This window comes from Pyrus communis, chromosome 2 (assembly GCF_963583255.1).
Source record: "Pyrus communis chromosome 2, drPyrComm1.1, whole genome shotgun sequence".
In the NCBI taxonomy this organism is placed as follows: Eukaryota; Viridiplantae; Streptophyta; class Magnoliopsida; order Rosales; family Rosaceae; genus Pyrus; species Pyrus communis.
The window spans coordinates 1,141,776-1,165,000 of record NC_084804.1 but is presented as its reverse complement, the minus strand read 5'-3'; the positions used below and the strand labels follow the sequence as shown (position 1 = coordinate 1,165,000).

General features: G+C 36.8%; 4 protein-coding genes across 4 annotated transcripts in view; 2 read left to right on the top strand and 2 right to left on the bottom strand.

The window, feature by feature from the left end:
• LOC137722193 (lysM domain receptor-like kinase 3) overlaps positions 1-1,844 on the bottom strand; it is an 8,523-nt gene extending 6,679 nt beyond the window's left edge. Inside the window, exon 1 of the mRNA XM_068461160.1 lies at positions 1,214-1,844. Coding sequence (XP_068317261.1) covers positions 1,214-1,844 — 631 coding nt within the window. The remainder of the gene's footprint in view (positions 1-1,213) is intronic.
• Positions 1,845-2,875: 1,031 nt separating this feature from the next.
• Positions 2,876-4,813, top strand: LOC137721964 (chaperonin-like RBCX protein 1, chloroplastic). The gene is made up of 6 exons (XM_068460981.1): positions 2,876-3,086; positions 3,276-3,370; positions 3,459-3,576; positions 3,791-3,807; positions 3,918-3,980; positions 4,497-4,813. Exons 1-6 carry the CDS (start codon positions 2,924-2,926, stop codon positions 4,575-4,577), a joined length of 537 nt encoding a protein of 178 aa, XP_068317082.1. The 5' UTR covers positions 2,876-2,923; the 3' UTR covers positions 4,578-4,813.
• Positions 4,814-5,111: 298 nt separating this feature from the next.
• LOC137726043 (uncharacterized) lies at positions 5,112-8,995 on the bottom strand. The gene is made up of 15 exons (XM_068464900.1): positions 8,771-8,995; positions 8,561-8,664; positions 8,360-8,450; positions 8,085-8,211; positions 7,811-7,994; positions 7,472-7,616; positions 7,304-7,394; positions 7,033-7,091; positions 6,881-6,958; positions 6,657-6,740; positions 6,234-6,418; positions 6,005-6,133; positions 5,738-5,810; positions 5,530-5,615; positions 5,112-5,418 (listed from the first exon to the last, which is right to left on the bottom strand). The coding sequence occupies exons 1-15, from the start codon at positions 8,858-8,860 to the stop codon at positions 5,310-5,312; spliced, it is 1,635 nt and encodes a 544-aa protein (XP_068321001.1). The 5' UTR covers positions 8,861-8,995; the 3' UTR covers positions 5,112-5,309.
• Positions 8,996-17,526: 8,531 nt separating this feature from the next.
• On the top strand, positions 17,527-22,844 carry LOC137725183 (protein STRUBBELIG-RECEPTOR FAMILY 8-like). The gene is made up of 16 exons (XM_068463781.1): positions 17,527-17,856; positions 18,401-18,533; positions 18,636-18,707; positions 18,823-18,888; positions 19,001-19,072; positions 19,178-19,249; positions 19,382-19,453; positions 19,555-19,620; positions 19,706-19,771; positions 19,859-20,166; positions 20,421-20,677; positions 20,965-21,236; positions 21,355-21,490; positions 21,594-21,733; positions 21,860-22,016; positions 22,331-22,844. Exons 1-16 carry the CDS (start codon positions 17,736-17,738, stop codon positions 22,478-22,480), a joined length of 2,160 nt encoding a protein of 719 aa, XP_068319882.1. The 5' UTR covers positions 17,527-17,735; the 3' UTR covers positions 22,481-22,844.
• The last annotated feature ends 381 nt before the right edge of the window (positions 22,845-23,225 follow it).

Genomic DNA, 23,225 nt, shown 5'->3' with positions numbered 1-23,225 from the left:
GATTGAGATGAGACAGGTCAAGACGAATGATCAAGTTGCGGACTTGTTCACAAAAAGTTTAAGTACAGGCAAGCTCGAAAATTTTCGCTGTCTGCTCAGCACAGTGCAAAGAATGAGAGCTGACATTGAGGGGGAGTGTTGAGAATCAATGTCAATTGTAGGTGAAGTAGGTGGATGTTGTAGGTGAAGTAAGTGTGTGAGGTTGGTGAAGTAAGTGTGTGAGGTTGGTGAAGTAAGTGGAGGTTGTAGGTGAAGTAGGTGGATGTTGTAGGTGAAGTAAGTGTGTGGTGTAGCTTTCATTTGGTTTGCTATAAATACCCAAGTCCTCAAGCATTGTATATCATCCAAGGAGAAACAAAGCCTAGAGCTAAATAAGAAAAGCTTTGCTAATTAGTTTGTTTTGTGAGCTTTCTTTAAGAGTGTGCTCTATTTTCTTCTTCTTGGGATCATTAGAGTTATCTTGGATACTCTTCTTATTCAACAGGGATTACTATAATAATCCACCACCAGAAAGCTAAATCAAGTCCCCCATCTGATTGATTAGCAGTTGTCCTATTCCATTCACGTAGACTCGTCTAGTATCTTCAACAAAGGGACAAAACATCCACAATGCAACTGTGCTTTTTTTCTTTTAATTTACAGCAATTATCAGATAATCTCTTCAATTATTCTCTAATTATTGTTTGAGCACTGTCTGATTAGCAGCATGCCAGCAGCAAGTAATTTTCTATTCATATTTCCTTTTCTCAGCATAACGTAAAAGATAAATCGTCCATGTGTTTTGTACGAACGAGAGAAAAAGACCTAGCAAAGGACAAAGAATAAAACCAAATCCAATATATTTTTCTAACATATTGCTAGTCACTGCAGTTGTCATGCATTTGATTAATTAATGACAATTAGGAGCATATTAAAATTATTGCTAGTCACTGCAGTTGTCATGCAAATGAGTACTAAAAATTATATTTTGCTTAATAGAGAAATTTTGGTAAGGTTGTCTGATTAGGGTAACTCTCACATCTGATGAGACTAAGGTAGTTTTAAATGATGCCGAGATAAATGAATCACGTAATTTTATATGAGGCACTCTCTAAATAACGTGGTGCGGCTCTCCTATCTAAGTTTTTGTCCTAGATGATATTACTCGTGTGAACTATTTAATTTTTCTGAGGAGTATAGTAATGAATATAAAATAATTGTAGTGCATGCTAACCTCTTGCCGGCACAAAGACTAAGCCATTCCCAGAACTAAAGCCGGACCTTTGGTTGTACATCTTCAGCAACGGCGCCGGGACACCAGTCTCGGACGCCAGGGACGACAAGTCCTCGCCGGGACGGAGAGGGTACGTCTCGAAAAAACCATAATCCTTGGACACATGTTTATTGCCACAAGAGCAGTTCACTGTTACATTGATTGGAACTTTATCCGGAATCTGAGTTTCCGCATAAAAATTCATCCTTTGCAGCCATTCCACTGTGGTGAGATTAGCATAAGCAGACTCAGCAATTTTCTTGTAGGTATCACCATGCTGCGTTGTGTACTCGAAGGTGTGCCCTAGAAAGTCACCATTTAAGCAGTCACACGAAAAGGGTACGCTGAGTCGCGTACCGACGACGAGGTCTTTGTCGGGCGCGACTCCATGGTTGTACTTGAGAATTTCTTGAGTTTGTTGGCCAAATATGTGCCTAATGTAAGTGAGTTTTGAACCTTCCCACACATAGTATGAGGCCAAGGCGTTGCAGCCAGTTTTGCATTTGGCTTTGGCTTTGAAGGATAGGAGGAGAAAAAAATGGAGGGCTAAGAATTTGACTTGTATATTTCCGTCCGCCGCGAAGATTCTCATTTCGTGCAGAGACACTGAGACAGAATGAAGGGGTGATGAAAATTTTAATGAGCTTAGAGATCATATTATAGTCTAAAGACTTGGTTGATGATTGTGAGTTAGCTAGATTAATTTTGGAGTTATTAAAATAGAGGGGTGACAGCATCGTGTTTTATCTTTGTCGTCATCTTTTGCTTATGATTCGTTTAATCACGAACAACTCTGGCATTTTGATTCCTAAAGGGGAATTCTTTTGGCTTCAAGTAGAGGACAAGAGCAAGAGAGACACTGATTTTCCTCACTAAATTGTTTAAAATTGGGTAGGCGGGCGGCGGACCAATGGGTTGAAGTTGGAGAAAAAATAAGGGTAGGAGTCTCCGACTAAATGCATACAATTCCTTGTATTTTGATATCATTTGACTCTATACAGTTATTTCGATGTCAACACTGTTCTAGTCAAACAATAGAACAAGATCTACAAGTCTACTTCACCTCCATAGCGTAAAGTAAGCCGGCCAATCAAAGCTAACACCACCGAAAACTTTGTCACATATAGAGAGATCGACAATTACCTTATTGAATATCTTCTCTTGAAATTTCGAGTTTAGTAAATTGGATGAGGTTTTTGAAGTGGCTCTTTCTCCTGAAAAATCTCTTCATCATGCAATCACAACACTTGTGCATAAATATATCGTCAAAGTACACAAAGTAAAATTTCTGCACAAATGTCACACTTTCAAATGAACAAGCCAAATATTTTCCTCAAGGAAAGCAAGGACTCGAGATTAACCGTTGCTAAATGAAAGGGTAACTTTCATGGCCTAGTCATATTGTAAGTGTTGCGTGTAAGCACGATATAGTATAATGTAAAGATAAATCTATATATGATATTGTATTATTAGTACGAGACATACAACCTGCTATAAAAGTTCTCACTAAATAGGTTAGGGAAAAAATGAACTGGTGGGCTCCACAAATGGATATCTAAACTCCTACCTGCTTGCCATATAGGCTCTAATAGATATTTTGGACAGTAGAGCTGGACTTGTGGATCACTCAGAAATCCCAGTTCAGTTTGTTCTGCTGTCAGTTACTTATCCATGGAATCCTCTGCGGCAATTCTCCCACTCTCTCAACTCCCTTCTTTATTCCCACTAAAACCCAACGGAAGCAAATTACCTTACAATCGTTCTTGGCTATCCAATCCTAAACCAAGAGCCTCTCGTCCCCCTCGCATGCACTGCCACAAGATGTATGTCCCTGGTGGGTACTTCAGTAAATTTTTTTTTGCCTACACTTATATATTTGTTGACAAGAAGTTAGTTAACTACAACGGGGATGTTAGGCATCTGTGTCGGTATCCAAGTCAATCATGCTTCAACTCACGTGACAGTGCGTTATTCACTTGTATAATGTCATGCGTTTTTAACTTGCCTGACATGCCATATGCAGGATTTGGAGAACCCTCGCCGGAAGCTAAGGCGGCTAACAATCTCCACAGTTTCTTCACTTATGTTGCAGTTAGGATTGTCTGCGCTCAGCTTGAGGTTCCTTCCTCCTCCATCCCTTTGTTCTTAATTTCATAGTCAAATTCATTAGTATTTTCGGATGTTAACAGTAAATTTCTCAGAGCAGAGTTACAACACGGAGGCATACGAAGAGCTGATGGAATTTCTGAGCAGGAACTCGTTGAATGACGGAGACCAATTCTGTGCCAATCTGATGAGAGAATCTTCCAGGCATAAGGGTCTAGGTAAGTCCATATCCAACAACTTCTAGGCTCCTACTACACACTGCAGGATGCCTGTTCTTTATTAAATATGAACACATATCGATATTGTCGAAAATATTACCAATAACATGTTGAGAAATTTTGTTAGCGACGATAATAAAAACGGACGGCTGATCCTAATTTGACTTTTGACAATGTGACTTTCTTTGTGATTTATGTGGCGTCCACATGGCAGCTTTGCGCATCCTAGAGGTCAGTCCATGACGAAATAAGTCAATTTGCATGCTTATTTTATTTGATTTTTAATCCACCAACTTGTTAACGTTCACAAGTTTGAACATAGAAGGCCATTTGTTGTCCAGGTTCGATCTGCATACTGTAAAAATGATTTCGAGTGGGACAACTTGCAGCGATTAGCTTTCAAGGTAAGGATTCTTAGAGCTATCTCCAAAGGAGTTATCAAAATCTTAGGTAGAATGTCTTGTGCATATTTGACATCAAGAGTCTCTTCAACCAACCGAAATGTTATTTGCTGACTGGATTTGAAGGCTTAGTGTTTTGATTTCAAATTTGACATCAATGTCAAATTTATTTTTAATTCATTTTAATAGTGGGTCCTTTATTCCACTAACATTTCAACCAATAAAAATTTTATTTCAACATTTTTTTAATATTTACAATAATTTAAAGCTATATTTAAATAATAAAATAATATTTGACAATTCGGTTAGAGAACTACAAAATTTGACATAAAGCTTCAGATTATCACATCAACCATCAACTATAATTTAACTCTTGTAATTTGACATTTCTTTGAAGATGGTCTTACCTTTTCATTTTTTGTTATCCCCAATGCCGTGGGTAAAAAACGGCTATTTGTTTTACCTGCTTTTTACCTGTGGAGATAAAGAGAAAAGTTACCCTTGTTTTTGTTTTTGTAGATGGTGGATGAATCCAATACGAGGCTCATGAGAGATTATGTCCGAGAAATAAGTCACGTGGAAGGTGATCAGGAAAAGTGAGAATTGATATGATCGAATCACTACATAAAGATGAAGCAGGTTTCCGACGTAGGACTCTATTCTGTACATGTTTCAACTGTTACCGCAACGTCTGGTTTAATTTGTTTTGTTACCAATGTACGGTAGAAAATGTATGAGTTTTATTATTTTGTTAATATTTAGCAAGTGAATAGTTGCTCTCTGAATTGAAAGAGTGAGTGTCCATCTTGCTATACTAAAAACTCTTTTACAGTATCTCTTGGAGATGAACTATTTGAGTTTAGCTCTTTAAAATAAAGTTTTCGTTGTTTTACAGCATCTCTTGAAGATGCTCGCCATTGACCGTCTATGGCAATTTATCCCAAAAAAAACAATGAAATTTTCACCATAATAATATATATAATATAAATTATTGGAGAAAACTAACGCTCAAATGCTAATCTAACAAATCTATCATTTGGGAAAAAATAAAAAAAATAAAACAAATCAACCCAAATATTACTATTACTGAACGGGCCAATCCAAGGGCTAATACCTAGAGCAAGTGCAAAACACATAACTAGATATATACTTTTTTCAGTTTGGTGGATAACAATTCTTTAGTTTTATTGAGAATCATAACTAAATATGTACATTTGGACATCTGTTTAGAGGGCTTCAGGCCTTACAATCTTCAGAAAATCGGATATTAGACACAAATTTTGGCATGGAAGTGTCAACATTCGAAGAAAACGCGACTAAATCGTTATGCTGTCACTCTTGTTCACGACTAATTGTATCAATGTAACGGCGAAGATCACTAGAAGTATGGATAAGCCCTGTACTGAAATATGACTGAGCATAGTCTTCAATTTGCCCCAGTCTGCAACCATGAATCAATGATATCATTCAATAGGTAATGCTTAATCTTTTGAGATGTTCTAATGGAATTGAAATTTATGACCAAAAAAAGTAAAAGGTTGGTTTTAGTTACCTGTAAACATAATTCACCATCATACCTCCACTTTGATGGAGGCCTTTCTCTGACCGGTCCCCCATCCAATTGATTCTTTCGACCATCTAATTTGCAGTAAGAAAACTCAGGCTTAGCATATCAGTTCGTTAAGGAGAAATTGTTTTACTTTGTCCATCAAATTATACAACGAATCTAGTGTTCTGCAAATTTGAGTTAGATGACATACAGCTCCATTCTGTAAGTGAAAATTCGCAACAGAATCCAGAGCTTTTCCTCTCTTTTTCTCTTGGAGAAGGTACCTATAATCAACGGAACTAAAATCTGTTAGTAGCGTTTCACACAGAACAAAGAACACGAGACTGTAAAACTAGTTTGTGTAAGACTGTAAAACTAGTTAGTGTGATATCACGTCATTGCCAATTACACGGTATTCACTTGTAGGTGTTTCATAACAGACCTATCATCTCCAATTTTACTAGTAATATTAATATACCTGGCACACAGTCGCATTAGAGGGGGTTTTAATACTGAAAGCAATTTATCAGAATTTGTCCACTCATGATTTGGTGAAGTCAGCAAGTTGAACATCACGTCCATGCTATTTTTCCCAGAATTGAATTCCCTGAAAGTGAAAAATGTTATGAAGCATTCTTACTGAAATTGTTATTAAGCATGTTACTCTCTAGATGCTAACATAATGCGCCGATTACAAAATGACTTACGCAGAAGCATCCATAAGTGCTCTTTCCTCTTCTGGTTCAAGAATTTTCTCCGAAAACATAGAACTGGACCTATCAGAAGCTGGTGAGTGTGGCATTGCTTCACCTTCAGCAAGTTTTGATTGAGAAGCCAGCTTAGATAGGAGCCACTGCATGAAACCTGGGATGGGACTGAGAGTCGCAAAAGTCTAGAATAAACAAACAAAAGGCCATGTGTGAGATAAATCCACCAGCAAGACTTCAGCCAGAGAAAGTATGATTACTATTTTATATCCTCTACTCTACAGTTTCTTTTGATTTCCTGTGAAGCGCACTATACTTTCATTTCTGAAAATTTATTCAAACAAGCTAAAATGTCATATATTTGAACATGACATATATTCAAAGTCACATATTCAAATGTCCAAAAGGGATTGAAACACTTACAGAAATATTTGTCATTTCTCTTTTCACAAGTGTGATCACACGTTTAATTAGAAACCTTCCCAGGTTGATCCCTGATAAGCCAGGCTGCAGAAGTTTAAAAGTGTTCAGATCAGGCAATGGTCGCAAAAAAAAATGAAGTAATAGGTTAATATTCCCTTTCAAAAAAAGGAAAATAGTGAATATGATACTTAAAATTTAAGAACAATATGTAACAACATGCACACCTGAGTTGATGATATGGAGTAAAACAATGCACAAGTAGCCTCACATTCGGGAGTAGGAGGGTCATCCCATAAAACTTCCTATCATGAATATATAAAATATATCACCACAAGAAGAAGAAGAAGTCGTCTAGTAAGGCTTAAAGAAAACTGACCTGTACTGTTTGAGCCACATCCTTCATGAGTGCAACTTCGATGAAAATAAGGGGCTCACCTGATTAAAGAAGATAGTAACAATATAAAAAACATATATTTGTATGTAGTCCTACCCAATACAACGAACGGCTACATAAGGAAAAATTTATCAACTGAATAAGTAACTGTGATATTACTCTTAGGTAGCATCACAAATTACCAAAAAGACAGACATAAACCGACAAGAAGTAGATCAATACGTGAATAGATAAAACAACAATAATAGAGTACCAGGTATTGCTGGATGTAAATATCCGAAACAACGGCGACCAACTCCCAGCCTTCTCTTAAGATCTATAAGATTGCTGATTGGATGCACAGCCTATACAATAATATAATAGGAGGGTGTCAGGGCTACACACGTAGCATGCCATGTTACAACACAAGACAAATAAATACCTCATATGCCACAATCTTTTCCAGTAAAGAGGCAGGATCGTCCCATGTGATTTGGTGAAGCTCTAAGGCAGCAGGACTAAGCCATGTACTTAGTTTCTCCTTTAAGTAGGAGTCCAGTGCTCGCAAAGATGCAGTATTTTCCTCTCTGAAAATATGAAAAGATAACAATTCATAAAATCTTAAAACTGCTTGGGCTCAATTTCATTTCTTAACATTGTAATAGACTAATAGTTGTACGTCAAATTCAAATATTTTGGTTCAATTCAATTCAAAACATTGTGTGGGACAGAAAATTAATAAACCAAAAACACATCATGTGGGGCATATGCATAACCTTACGCGATAATAGATAGAATATCAGCTCGAAGATTGGACAAGAACTTCAACCCGCCAGGATGTGTGTTGAGTCGCTCAAACAGGACTTCGTACATCGGCTTGAGAGCATGTCTCAGATTGCGCTCAATACGGTAGAAAGCAGAAAGAGATGTATCCTCTTCAGAGCCAGTTGAGGGAGCACTGTCACCTACAGACACAGATTACATCAAACTCACAAAATACAGAGTGCAAATGCAATTTTCGACAATTCTCATAAGATAATCAACACAAGACTTACTTTCAGGGAGCTCAAGTCCCAAATATTGCTTGATCAAATCGCGAACTTGCGTCCTGTTAAGATCATACTCTTTGGCAAGTAGTACAAGTAGCTTTCGACGATTTTCGTAAGAGAGGCTAAAATATCCCTACATTATCAACAACAACAACGAAAGTGAACTTCGCATCCAAAATACAATTAGCCGCCCGTTTGGCAATGCTTTTGCAGAAAACACTTCTGCCCATAAACTCTTTCAGCAAAAGCGCTTTTTCTAGAAGCATAAAAAAAACAACTACCTCCGAGAAATCGTTCAGTACAGAGTCTAAAATTTCGGTTTTGCTCAGTGAAATCGCCGAGTGCATGGACTCCCGCACAACTTCAAATTCCCTAGAAAAATTCGGAATTTCATAATCGCATTCAAAATATAAAACTTCAAGCTTTAACGGTAACAAAAAAAAAATCGTATAAATTCTATAAAATAAAATAAAATAATAAACCTCTCGGTGTTGGTCGAGGCATTGAGCTTTTCGCTTCCATGCTGCACCAGTCGTCCGCTCGATCGTCCTCCATCGGAATTAGGCAGCGTTTGGTTAACAACGTTCTGTTGCAAAATCACCAGTAAAATTCCATTAGCTTTTCTTCGCAATCCAAACGCGGCCTACAAAAAACACGGATTTCGGACAAAATCGAAATGCTTAATCGCTTACGGCGAGAGGAGAGCGGGCGAGGTCTCTGGGATCGGAGCTTGGGCGCTGCATTCTGGTACGCAATAAAATCGCCAAGCCTTTCTTGTTCATGATTTATTCGGATTCTTTTAGGAATTTATAGTAAATTCGGCCACCGCTTACCGAAGGTCGAGTTCTCTCTCCCTGTCTTCGCATTTTTCTATCGCATCTGCCATCTGGTGCCGCCTCATTTTCCACACCCGCCATTGGCAGGTACTTTAGTTGACGACACCTTCAAGGGTACCAGAATCTTTAAAATTACGAAATTGCCAGACTTCTCTTCTGTCGGCATGGGCTAACTCTTGTCCGTTGGATCCGGGTCACCCACAATTAGAGGCCTCATTGATTGTAACACTGGGCTGGACCAAGGCTTAATTGGGCTTCAACCCTATCAAAACGGTTCTAATCATTTGAAAAATACTTAAATACTTCTAAACGAGCATGTTTTATTAGTTGTTGCGGTTAAAAGGAGAATAAGCTTAACTTCGTTTTTTTTTTTTTTTTTTTTTGACATATTGGAGTGATATGTGAGGGCGGACTAGACTTTGGAGGTGTAAAATCACCACACGCAAAGTGCTACTTTCGGTAAAAAAGATTGCGGAATCAAACTATTGAAATAGCCGATGAACCAATAGTAAGTTCATTGTAATTAGTTGTCCCTATTTTCTCTTTCACATTTTTCTTCTAAATAAAATATATTTTTAATGACAAATAGTTATTTAGAAACACCCATGAAAGATATGAACATCCTCTTCGTCGACGAAAATCTTTTTAAAGTCGTCAAAAATAACTATTTTATACTTTGTCTCTTTGTGAATTTATTTTCAAAAGCATGTGTACAATTGGCAGTATACATAAAGTTGTACATAACTTGGAATAATGGTGGATGATGGCGGTCATCTGGACTAGTGACTAACGCATATCTTACTCTTTTTGTGGTCAAAAACGCATATCTTACTTGGAATTTAAGAAAATGACAAACAAAGTGGAAGCAATGACAACTGTTGCGGGACTATTCTTTGCTTATTTCGATGTCGATTTGTCATTTAAAGTTGAATACTGTTGCTAGGCTTTTGCTTATGCGATCTAATTCGGTCCGGTTCATTCTTTAAACCACAACTGAACCGAACGTACGCGGTTCAGTTCGGGTTTTATATATATGCCTAGTCGTTAGTTCGCTCATTGTGCAGGACTGTAGTATAATACGTAGAAAATTACATGAAATTGACATGCAGTGCGCGGGCCATGCTGATTATTGAAGGGAAAGAGTGGCAAGTTTCTGTTCCTATGAATGGCCTTGTTTGGTTTATGGGATGGGGACAAATTCTCACCGGCTTTTTGGGATAACTTTTTCGTGTCATATCTACTGTCACTTTCACATGTCACAACAAAGACGTGTTCTACATAACGTGCGTAGAATTAGCAAATAGACGGATCGAATGCTCATTTTCAACAACACTGATATTATCTTAAATTTGATAATTATCACTTATACAATCTGTTAGGGGTTAGATTTTATCATAAAATATCTCGGTATTAGTTAAAGTGAGGTTAAAATATTTAAACTTTTATTTCCTCATTGTTCCTGTCAATGTGGAACATTTCAACAACTTGTTTTTTATTTCTTAATAGCCATTGTAGCATATTTTTATTATTTCTCGTTTGAAAGTATTTTTAGAATGATTGAATGTGCTTTTAATGAAAATATTTTTAGAATTAATTTTTAATAAAAACGAAAATAAATTCTGAAAAAACAATTCAAGTGTTTTTAAAACTTAAAAATATTGTTTCTAAAATAAATTTTAATCGTTTTATAAGCACTTATAAGCCACGGAACAGCTTTTTTATTCTTAAGTGGGGAACAACTGCAGCGTGACTTAAAATGCAGAACAGTATATTGGAATTATTAAAGGAAAGAGATTATCCGGATCTCTTTCACTAAAGTTACCGAATCAAGTGATATGGTTCTTTGAAATTTTATCCAACGGTTAAAAATTATTATAACTTATAAAAAATCAAGATAGGTGGACTGTTGGATTAAAATTCAAATATCTGAATAACTTAATCTGATGACTTTTGTAAAAGAGATATGAAGATGATCTTTTTCCATTATTATATACGACTGTGGTGATTCTTATTTCTATGTACAAGATTGAGTACTGTTAACGAATTGTTGAAATTAATATAACTCTAGTTAACAGAAAGCGATTGATTTATAACATAAAATATTATGAAGACTAGATCATGGGATCTTACCGTCCATCTGATTTTTTAGAAAGATAAGTTGATGATTTTGTCACGATAGTATATCTTTTTGAAATCTTGAAAGACATTTTAGCTTCCTCTAGTTATCAACGTGTAATTCGTTAATACTAAAAATTAAACTCATAATATATCATGTAAAATACGAGCCTATAATTCATCTTCAATCACAAACTACCTAGTGGTTCGGTTCATCTGAATGTGGAAAGATTGAGAAAAAGTTCTTTATTCTGTTAACCTAATTATGAAATCAAAAAGCAAAAATTTCAGGCAGTCAACGAGGAAGTGTGCTTCCTCTGGTCTATTCCTTTCGTTTCAAGTAATATAACACCGACACATTAGTTTCCAAAAAAATAAAAATAAATAAATAACACCGACACATTGTGTTGTGAATTTTGTTATATTATAATTTACATATATAACAATGTCATTCGTTGTAATATATATAACACATAAATTAATAGGAATTTTAACGAAAAGTTCACAGTATTATTTTGTAAGATCCCACATCGCCCAGGGGAGTGATCCTTATATGTATTTCCCCATCCCTACCTAGCACGAGGTCTTTTGGGAGCTCACTAGCTTCGGGTTCCATCGAAACTCCGAAGTTAAGTGAGAAGGGGGCTAGAGCAATCCCATGATGGGTGACCCACTGGGAAGTTGCTCGTGAGTTCCCAAAAACAAAACCGTGAGGGAATGGTAAGCCCAAAGCGGACAATATCGTGCTACGGTGGTGGAGTCGGGCCCGAAAAGTGATCTGCCCCGGGCTGGGATGTGACAATTTGGTATCAGAGCCTAACCCTGGCCGTGGTGTGCCGACGAGGACGTCGGGCCCCTAAAGGGGGTGGATTGTAAGATCCCACATCGCCCAGGGGAGTGATCCTTATATGTATTTCCCCATCCCTACCTAGCACGAGGCCTTTTGGGAGCTCACTGGCTTCGGGTTCCATCGGAACTCCGAAGTTAAGTGAGAAGGGGGCTAGAGCAATCCCATGATGAGTGACCCACTGGGAAGTTGCTCGTGAGTTCCCAAAAACAAAACCGTGAGGGAATGCTAAGCCCAAAGCGGACAATAGCAACTTCCCAAAAACAAAACCGTGAGAGAATGGTAAGCCCAAAGCGGACAATATCGTGCTACGGTGGTGGAGTCAGGCTCGGGAAGTGATCCGCCCCCGGCCGAGATGTGACATATTTACTTTAACGAAAAATCACATTTTTACATTAAAAAGTCAATCATAGTACTATTCATTTTACCCTTTATTCTATCCTTATCATTAAAACTTAAAGTTTTCAAGTCATTTTCATTTATTTTTCTTAAATTAATTATATCGTATTTAAGTATGTGTCGATCTCTCTATTTGGTGTGTAATCAACGGCTAATATGACATTGCAAAGTGCAAACAACTACTTTAATAAGCTTATGAACGAACAAATGAATAATTGTTAAACAACATGATGTGGTGTCTCTAATTATTTTATGGACACTGTTGAAGGAATCTAAAGGCGATCACGGGCAATTCATTGCCTTCCCATTCATGGAATAAAATTGGATTTTAACAAAAGCACTCAATATTTACATATTGAAATTAGAAATACTCGCATTTTTAAATTGAACCAAACATACTCATTTTGACAATCACCACAGTGTGAACTAGTAGTTAGAGACGAATTTCAAACTCGTATTCAACACGACATATCCTGAGTTCTATTTCTGATGCTGGTGAATCCCACGATGGTGGTCATGAGAGGCTAAAACGCCTATGTGAGTCTTCTCAACCTTTTTTTTTTTTAAATAAATAAATACTCACTTTGACATACCATTTTACAAATTTCCCCTTCATTCATTTTAACTAGGAAATCAAATGTTTATTAATCGGGTAGAAAAATTGAATCAAGATGAAGATGACCTGAAACTCATCGAATGGAGAATAGCTTTTGAACGATGGGAAGCATGGCACCTTACAAGTCCAAATATTAATCGTCCCAAACCCATGTAATTTTATTGAAGTTATGCAGGATGGCCTCTCTTAGGGGTATGTTGTCACATCCCGGCCCGGGTAGACCACTTTTCGGGCCCGCTCCACCACTGTAACACGATATTGTCCACTTTGGGCCCCGACCACGTCCTCACGGTTTTGTTTATAGGAACTCACACGAGAACTTCCCAATGGGTCACCCATCCTAGGAGTGCTCTCGTGCTTCCAAAAAGCCTCGTGCTAGGTAGGGATGAGAATATATATATATATATATATATATATATATATGTAAGGATCACTCCTCTAAGCGATATGAGATGTTACATATGTGGTGGTAATTTAAAAAAATAATAAAAAAATTGGTATCATGATTTTGAGTTCAACCTTTTTTTAATTTATTGGTTAAACGATAGATTTATTAGATTAGGAAACCGACAAAGTTCTACTTGTTGGGTTCGACCTTATTGAATTTTGTGCTTTTGTTTTAAAATGAATTGATTAAAAAAATAGAGTTTAACGTTATATTATTTTTGTATCTTTAACTTTTAAGTGATGCTCCCTATTGTTTAATGATGATAATTTGTGGCTTAATTGATGGCCAAAGAAAAATAATGTTCGCAGCAACGTTTATTTAGGGTCACTTCAAAAAGTAGTAAAATTACTGTACAAATTAACTTTTCTAAAACGAATAAAAATCATAAATATTTGAAATTAGACTTTCTTTTCATGATTAGCAAGTCCACTTTATTTTCAATTAATGTTAGCTTTCTCGTGATTCGCATAATAATGCTGCCAAGGCCGATTTTTGTAAAGATCGAAGATTTTTGACATTTTTACGACAAATATATATATATATATATATATATATATATATATGTATGTATGTATATATAGATATATTGACATTCTGTAATAACTTCAAAAAATCGTATGTGTTTCATATGTTGGGTGTATGTGTTGTTTTCAACAAATTTTAAAATTTAAGTTTATTTAACGATAATAAATAAGATAGTGAGTAGAGGTGGGCAAACTGTACAGGACCTGCAAGGCGGGGTGGGGCAAGTTGGGCAGGGCCTAATTTGGTAAAGACTAAAACGAGGTGGGGCGGGGCAGGGAGAGGGTATTTACGGGGCAGGGCGGTTCCATAATCTTAGAATCAAGGGACCCTGACCGACCTGTTTCTACCATACAATTAATGGACAAGGTAATTATTCGTTCAGTCCCCTTCCCCCCACTCCTATACTCCCCCAACTTTCTTTCTCTGTTTCTCAACTTTCTAGTTCGCTTCTCCTTCCCACCCTTGGAATTGACCACGTCGACATCATAGCAGCCACCAGACGAATCACGACATCACCTCACCATTGTGATCAGAGAAGACGGTGGCTACAAGGCTTCAAATCGGAGAAGCCAATGGGTTCAACGATTTATATGATTGTTTTTCTTTGAAAACTGTTTTGGGATTTAGTAGGAGTTATTGGAGGTTTTGGGATTTGAAAACATTTTATATGATTCGTTTAACTTGTATGCATGTCAACCCTTTTTAGGCAAGTAGGTTCTTCAATTCTTGTTGCAAATTATCCTAATGTTACTGCTTTTTATTTGAACATTTGGGTTATCAGCCAAAGAAGATGAACGATAGGCTGACAAAACTAAATATATGTAAAATTGGACCCATGGACCCGCTCGGAATCAGCTTATTTCAAACGGCGCCGGTTAGGTTCGGTTCCAAATTTAGAAATGGCATTACTTGATCCAGTCCACCCCATTGCATTTTTAAACGGGTCCAGTCCGATTTTTTCAAATTTAGGCTCAGCCCATGCCCACCCCTAATAGTGAGCATTACAACAATTGAAAGTGATGAGTAAAAATGCACTCTACAAAATTAGCACCAACACACTCATGCATACAAAAAATATGGATTTATATCATCACACAAATTTATGAGTAAGACCTACTCTAACCCTTAGAGTAAAACTCAAATTTTAGGTTATAAACTTACCCCAACTTGCTCCAACCTTTGGGGCAAATATGAGTTAAAACTCAAAACTTATTTATGGACCAAATTTAGTCAAGGATTCCCCTTGAATTAGTGGGGTTGGGCCACCATATGTGTATATTTTTTCAGTTTTATATTTATAAACTCATTGAATCCAACGGTTAAAATCTAATTTGATGAAATTCAACGGTAAAAAAATAAATATCTAATGGTCCAAATTTAAATCCAACGGCTAAATCAATAAAAAAAAAAAAAATTATGTGTTTCATATTTTTTCATAGTGTTTCACAAGTTTCATGGTGTCGGTTAGTGATTTTTCAATATTTGTCGGAATCTAAATATTTTTAAGTTAAAATGTTCATAAAATTAAATTAGTATAGTCTACATATATATATTTTTTTAAAGTTACTTTAAGAAAAAAAAAAGCTTAAATTCATTTTTTAATAATTTGGGACTAAAATTTTAACCCAGAAAAATTGGAGCAAAAACACTGTAATGGGTTCAAACCTAAAATTTAAAACCTAAATTTTTTGAACCCAAGAGTTAAAACCTAAGTGAACTCCTTCGTGAAAATTATATACACATCATCAAGTGGATGACATTAAACAAATTTTTTTTTAGCCATAAATGAATGGTGGCGTTGAAATGGAGAAAATTTTCGGCATTTGTGCCAGGTGGCGTTTCCACCAATGAGAATTTGACAATTAGATTTTTTTTAATTAACTAAAATTAGGTGTTAAATTCTCACAGATAAGAAACATCATCTGACATGGTCATGACGAGTTGGTGACGATTAAAATATAATTTTTTTAAACAAGTTAAAATGAGATCAGGTGAAGAAAAAATCATTAATATAATATTTTGTTTCAATTGATAGATTTTGATTTGTCCTTGTAATATTGTTAAAGGTACTTATCATGGTTTTCTAGGTTTAAATACATATTATTGCGTGCATTTACTAAGCACAATCTCTTCCTCTGCGGCTTGCACTCATTGCGTCAAAAGTATTTCGACCGCTACCCAACTGGACGGGTTAACATCAACATTGGAGTTGAACATACCATCAAGGAGAACCGTTTTTATTAAGTGCATTCGATGTGGTGTTTTGTGTTAATAATATGTAAAGATAAACTAAATGACATTGAAATTTGAATCATTATCATGGGCATCACGGTAACGATATTCATGTGCTATGTAAGTTGATCGCCTATTCAAGGAGCATATTTTGAGTGGGACGGTCCGACGACGCCATTCATGTGATTGTTATTATGAGATATTATGCATTTGAGTATTAGCTGATTCTATTTGCCTTTATCCTATTGTAATGTCCCATTTTAATGTGGGAGTAGTCACACATATGACGTGATTAGACTATCTCGATTGAGATTTTTATTTTCTATCGGAGGACTTATTTATAATTGGACAAATTCATGAGATTCGCCTATCGCACAACATTGTTATGCGACTACATACACATAAAGAGTGCATGTACATTATTTTTTCTCATTCATGCCTGTGAACCCACCTAATTGAGAAAGAGGCTACATATTACGGTTGTACACACAAAATTATGTTCTACATTTGAGATTGTCTCCTCATTTAGATTCATCTGCCCGCACGCTAATCATATCTTAACGCAGATTTCCCTTTTATGTGAGAGTGGTAATCCCACCAAAACTTTTCTCTATTAGAGAAGAACTTACTTGCAATTAGAATGTCACAATAAGGGTATATATACATATATATATATATATGTTGGTTTTGCGCATCAACACATATAAACAAGTTACACACATAATAACTGCGTCAAAAATAGGTCATTTTCTATTCTTCAAATAATTATACACGTGGAAAAAGCCCAAGCAAAGTAGACACCAGAAAAGAGAGGCAAAAAAGCATAGGATCCAAAAATCAACGAGAGCTGAGCAATGACGAAAGTCCAAACTAATAGTTAGAAAGAGACCTCCCACAAAAGAGTCATTCGTCACTCTTCCACTCCAAAGAGAGATCTTTTAGTGTGCTTGAATACGGTCGAATACCATATGTTATTATATAATGATGAAAATATTTAAAAAAAAAATAACATATAGTATTTCGCCTGGTAAATACACAGCAGGTTTGAATTTTAAACAGCATTACAGCTTACAAATTGGTTTGAATTTTAAACAACATTACAGCTAACAAATTCTCTAACAAATATTCAAATTCAAGTAGACCTAACATTGAGATAACACGCTGAAGAATTTGTATTCGAACTAGAAGTCTGACTTGATCTAATAATTTCGTTATTTCGGATACACTAAAAAATTTCTTAACTGGAAGATAACTGGAAGATAGCAAACCTCGGTAGACTGTTTCCATCTTATTGTCTCCATTTCCCATATTTTTTTTAATAAATTCCCCATTGCCTTTTTTCGCCGACACAACGCATGCACAGTAACATTTTCTTTATTTTTTATTTTTTATTTTTGTTTAATTTTTCTCTTTCTCTTTCTCTTAATTACTGAAGCTTCGAATCTCCCAGAGAGACTCTTGACTCTTTTGTTTAATGACAATGTCGCTCAATGCCGGTGGCGATCTCCTACTCCAACTACTACTGCTACCAAATACTTCTCTCTGCTGCTTCTTCTTCCCTTGCGCCTCCATGGTGCTCCTGCATGCGCCGCACCTCACCTGAATACACTCTCTCCCTCTCTCTGCTTCCAACGCTGCGATGGCTGTTCACCCTTTTGCTTACTCGCTCTCTGTGACTCGCTGGCTCATTGAGTTCGTGCTAATCGCCTCGGCTTTGGCTGCTCTGCCTCTCGTTAGTGGCACCACTGATGCTTCGGATGGTATTTTCCCATTATTTATTTATTTATTTACAATCATTTTCTCAGTAATTTTTTTTATTAGATAAAAGTTTTGAGCTTCGGTTCTGGGTTGGTTTTGCTTTACGGATTTGGTGATGGGTTTTCTTGGAAATGAGGATTTTTGGATGGAAAATGGACTTTTGACTTTGGTTTTTTTTATTTATTTTGTGATCTGTTTATGTTTTTTTTTTCCCTTCAAAGATGAAAACTTTAGGCCTTGTTTGGCTGCTGAGAAAATTGTTGGAAATTAAAAATGCAGGTGTTTATGCGCTTTTTTTTTTTTTTTTTTTTCCATATAATGGTGATCGGTCATTGGAAAAATGAGAAATTTTACCATAACTTGGCTAAATTTCAGCTCAGAGGAATTTACCTGATTGCATGGAGGAATCAAAGCTTGAAACTTTTCCCCATTTTTGAAGTTTTGGATTTATTTTACCAGATAGCAAATAAAGGCAGTCTGTAATTAGCAAAGCTTTTGTGAGAAATTGGTGTGCTTTTCTTAAAGGTGACGTTCTTTGCTTTGCAGTTCAAGCACTTCAAGTTTTGTACACCTCGGTAAACAGTCCTTCTCAGCTTACCGGTTGGAAAAGTAGTGGCGGTGATCCATGTGGAGAGTCATGGAAAGGGGTAACTTGTGAGGGCTCAGCTGTTGTTGCAGTGTATGATTCTATGTTTCGAAAATGTGGCCGATTTTGAAGTTTATTCAATTAATTGAGTTGCTTCATTGACATTGTTAATGTGTCTTGTTGTTGTTATAACAGAGAGGTTTCCGGGTTAGGTCTCAGTGGAACTATGGGATACTTGCTTTCCGATCTGCTATCGTTGAGAAAATTGTGAGAGTGCTATTGCTCTATTTTTATTTTGATTTTGTTTAGGATTTTGCAACAAATTCTATTAGTTTCAATTGATTTGCCGAGTTACTAATATCAAGTTCTTTGTGTTCATCAGTGATTTGAGTGACAACAATTTTCATGATACAATCCCGTATCAGCTACCTCCAAATCTTACAAGCCTGTAATGCCCAATCATTTATTTACTCATTCTTTTGTTCTTGTACGTTGTTTTCCTTGCTACTATGATACTCAATTGTTATTTTTTTCCTTCTTGTTTTGTTATGTATGTACAGAAATCTTGCAAGGAACAACTTCACGGGAAACGTACCTTATTCTATTGCCAACATGGTTTCTCTTAGCTATTTGTAAGCTTCCTGTATTGAATTTTATGAAGTTTCATTAACTTTCTCCTGCAGTTCCACTACACACCATGAGGCTGTTCTAATGTATTTGTAATATCCATGTTTTAGGAATGTTAGCCGTAACTCACTATCCCAGTCGATTGGTGACATTTTTGCTCATCTTGTGAACCTTGCAACCTTGTAAGATAGCTTACTCTAGCACTCTTTTGCATATGCATTCTGTTATCTTGATGTCGTGAATGTTTTGGCTGCGTTGTTTAGAATTCCTTTTAAACTAATTCATATGGCGGGCCGCTATGCTTTTCCTTGCAGGGATCTATCTCTTAACAACTTCACCAGTGATATTCCTAGTTCCTTTAGTTCATTGTCCAATCTTTCTTCCCTGTGAGTTTTTTGAAGTACTGATTTATTTTGAAACTTCTGTTTGCGAATATTCTGCTGTGTTTATTTGCACTAACTTGTAATGACATCTCAATTTGTGCCAGCTATATGCAGAATAATCAGTTGACTGGTTCTCTCAATGTTCTGACGGGTTTGCCTTTGACTACTTTGTAAGGGTGTTTTCCCTCCTTATTTTGGCACTCAGAATTCTACTACCTAACCTTATACCTTTGTTGTGCACATTGTTATGAGCAGAAATGTTGCGAACAACCATTTCAGCGGGTGGATACCTAGAGAGCTTAGTTCAATTCGTACTTTTATGTGAGCGCCTTCTTTACTTAATGCAGATCTGTACTTTGGTGCTCCACTTTTTCAATACATCTAATATTATTCTTAAAATTGAAATAGTTATGATGGAAATGGTTTTGATAATGGTCCTGCTCCTCCGCCACCACCATATATCCCACCTCCCCCAGGAAGAACTACTAAGAATCGCAGCCATTCTGGATCTGGAACACCCCCACAGGGATCTGATGGCCAATCACGTGATTCAAAAAAAGGGCTGGCTGTCGGGGCTTTGGTAGGGATAATTCTGGGTTCTGTTTTTGTTGCACTCATTGTCTTACTTGCTCTTGCTTTTTGCATTCGCAAAAATAAAAGGGAGGACAGGACTCCAAGAGCTTCTGGTGGAAATGTCTCTGCTCGCACAAATAATGGTATAATCGCTTTCCTCTTCTTTTCATTTTGCTTTTCCTTTTGAAGTTTGGCTTTTTAATATACTAGAAATATGATTTGAGAGGCATGTGGGTTCTTTGAAGCAAGATTCATTTTTAGTGGTGTAAATACTAGTACTTTCCCTTTTCAAATAGATGTAAAAAGGTTAGAGCTAATTCTTACAAATATTTGTAGCGATATGCTCTTCTGTGAGCTTCCTAACCATTTCCATGCTGCATCCTGTACTATTTTGCAGTAAATACTGAGATGCAAGAGCAGAGGGTAAAAAGTACCGCTGCTGTAACTGATATCAAGCCCCCACCCGCAGAAATATTGGTGGTTGATAGGTTACATAGTAAAAATGGATCGACAAAAAGGATAAAGGCACCTATCACTGCTACTCCTTATACTGTTGCCTCTCTCCAAACAGCAACAAATAGCTTTAGTCAAGAATTTCTTATTGGTGAAGGTTCTCTTGGTCGTGTTTACAGAGCAGAGTTCTCTGTTGGAAAGGTAAATTTGTTTACGTTATTGTTGTTTTCTTCCTTTTATTTAAAACAATAATAGATCCATAATTCCATATGTACAAATTAGTGACGGTTTGCTGATTTGGTGTAATTGCAGCACAAGTAAAAAAAGCTAAAATAGGATCAAGTTTAGTTTGTTACCTGCCATATAGGCTCCACTAAATTCTGGCACCCCGAGCTTTTACTTTTCTGAGGTCGATTTCTCCTGTAGTACCAACTGTTATACTAGTGGCACATGAACTTATTTTTCTTTGTCCTTTTTTGGTAATGTAGGTAATGGCCATTAAGAAAATTGACAATGCAGCACTATCCTTGCAAGAGGAAGATAATTTCCTTGAAGCTATTTCAAATATGTCGCGCTTGAGGCATCCAAACATTGTTACATTGGCTGGATATTGCGCAGAGCATGGACAGCGTCTTCTAGTCTATGAGTATGTAGGAAATGGGAGCTTGCATGACGTTCTTCATTTTGCTGAAGACGGCAGTAAGACTCTGACTTGGAATGCCCGTGTTAGGGTAGCACTTGGCACTGCTCGAGCTTTAGAGTATGTTACATATTTCAACATTTAAATTAGTGTGCGTTTGTGTGTGGTGTTGGGGTTATGTGTGGGTTAAAGTTGCACAATGTTTGCTCAAAAACTAAGTTAAAGATTCTTCTGTCAGGTACTTGCATGAAGTTTGCTTACCTTCTGTTGTACATAGAAACTTCAAGTCAGCAAATATTTTACTTGATGAAGAGCTTAATCCCCACTTATCTGACTGTGGGTTAGCTGCTCTAACGCCAAACACAGAGCGACAGGTAAAACTGATGAAGTTAAATTGTTCTTATAGATTGTTAGCAAATATTCAGTCCTCATGCTTTTGTTGTGTACGAGTGATCAATTCAAGTTCATGATTCACAGGTTTCAACTCAGATGGTAGGTTCATTTGGTTATAGTGCTCCCGAATTCGCCTTATCAGGAGTATACACTGTAAAAAGTGACGTCTACAGCTTTGGGGTGGTTATGCTCGAGCTGCTGACTGGTCGGAAGCCACTAGACAGGTACGCCTGGCCCACATTAATGAATTGTCAAGTTTATGTTTTCTTTTGCTTTTCCTTGACATTTCTGGGTTCTTTTTAATGTTGATTAATGGTTTCCCATTTCCCTCGAATTCTTCTAATGTTTAGTTCAAGGTCAAGGTCAGAACAATCACTTGTGAGATGGGCTACTCCCCAACTACATGATATAGATGCCCTAGCAAAAATGGTTGATCCGGCTTTAAATGGCATGTATCCGGCAAAGTCACTTTCACGTTTCGCCGACATCATTGCACTTTGTGTTCAGGTAACTTCTTTATTAATGCTATTAGGATTTTTTTTTACCGTAGTTAGATAAAAAAACAAGCAATTAGTTGCCGACTTATGGCCTTTAAGAGCATCACTAACGGTTTAAAAATAAGTGGTTGTTGTAAATGTCTTAAATGCAAGATCGAGCTGCTCACGCAGACGAAGATAATCACATTTTTCTGTCTCTCGTCATTTCTCCATTAGGAAAGATAAAATAGGTTCTTGGAGGGATGGGGGAACATTCAGTTCATATCTCGTTTCTCATCTTTTAGAAACTAACCAATTTGCATACTGTTTTTTATGCATATATAGCCGGAACCTGAATTTCGGCCTCCCATGTCCGAAGTTGTGCAAGCACTAGTCCGCTTAGTACAAAGAGCAAGCGTGGTCAGACGTTCAAGTGATGAATCTAGTTTCGGATACAAGACCCCCGATCATGAAGCAATTGACATGTCGTTTTAAGTGTCCCCAGCATCCTTCTCTCTCTCTCCTTTCTCTTGCTAGGAGAGATTCTATAGCTTGTGTGAGCTGATAGATTTGATCCCAAGCCTCAGGAAGGAGACGACTCAGACAAGTGACTTTTCTCTTGCCGAAGCACATATGTTGAAGATATTTGCAGTTTTCCTTGTACAAATGGCGATGCGAGGGTTGGATGAAGCACAAATAAGCGGAGAAAAACATGCTATTTGTGGTAAAATTAGATTAAAAAGATATGTAATTATGATTCATAGAGTTTATCCACACATAAAAATAAGTCTAAAATCACCGTCAAACAATGCAATGCTAATATTCTGGAAATTGGCGGATAAATTTTTACCTTGGTTTAGCTGATTTTCTTCAAAGCCATGTACATTCAAAAACTCAAATAGTCTGACAAATGCAAATTGTTGGGCGCAAAAGCAAAATTGACGTGCAACGGATTCATAAATTGAGGTATGATATTGCAATGTTTAAAATATGAGATATAAGATTGTGGTTAGATTCATAATTAAAGTAGTTTTGTGTAATTTATCCCAACTTTTAAAATGAATGGATTTGATTGGACAGTGTCTTGATGCGGACAAAAAATAACAAAATGGGCAAGTCCTCGTCGTACTTGTAACTCAGACATGTCCCGCAAATTCCAGTCCCAGTCTCCGCCCTTCCATTTTTGGCAAACTCTGACATCTATTTTTAGCTACCTCGGACCCGAAATCGCCGCGTTTCT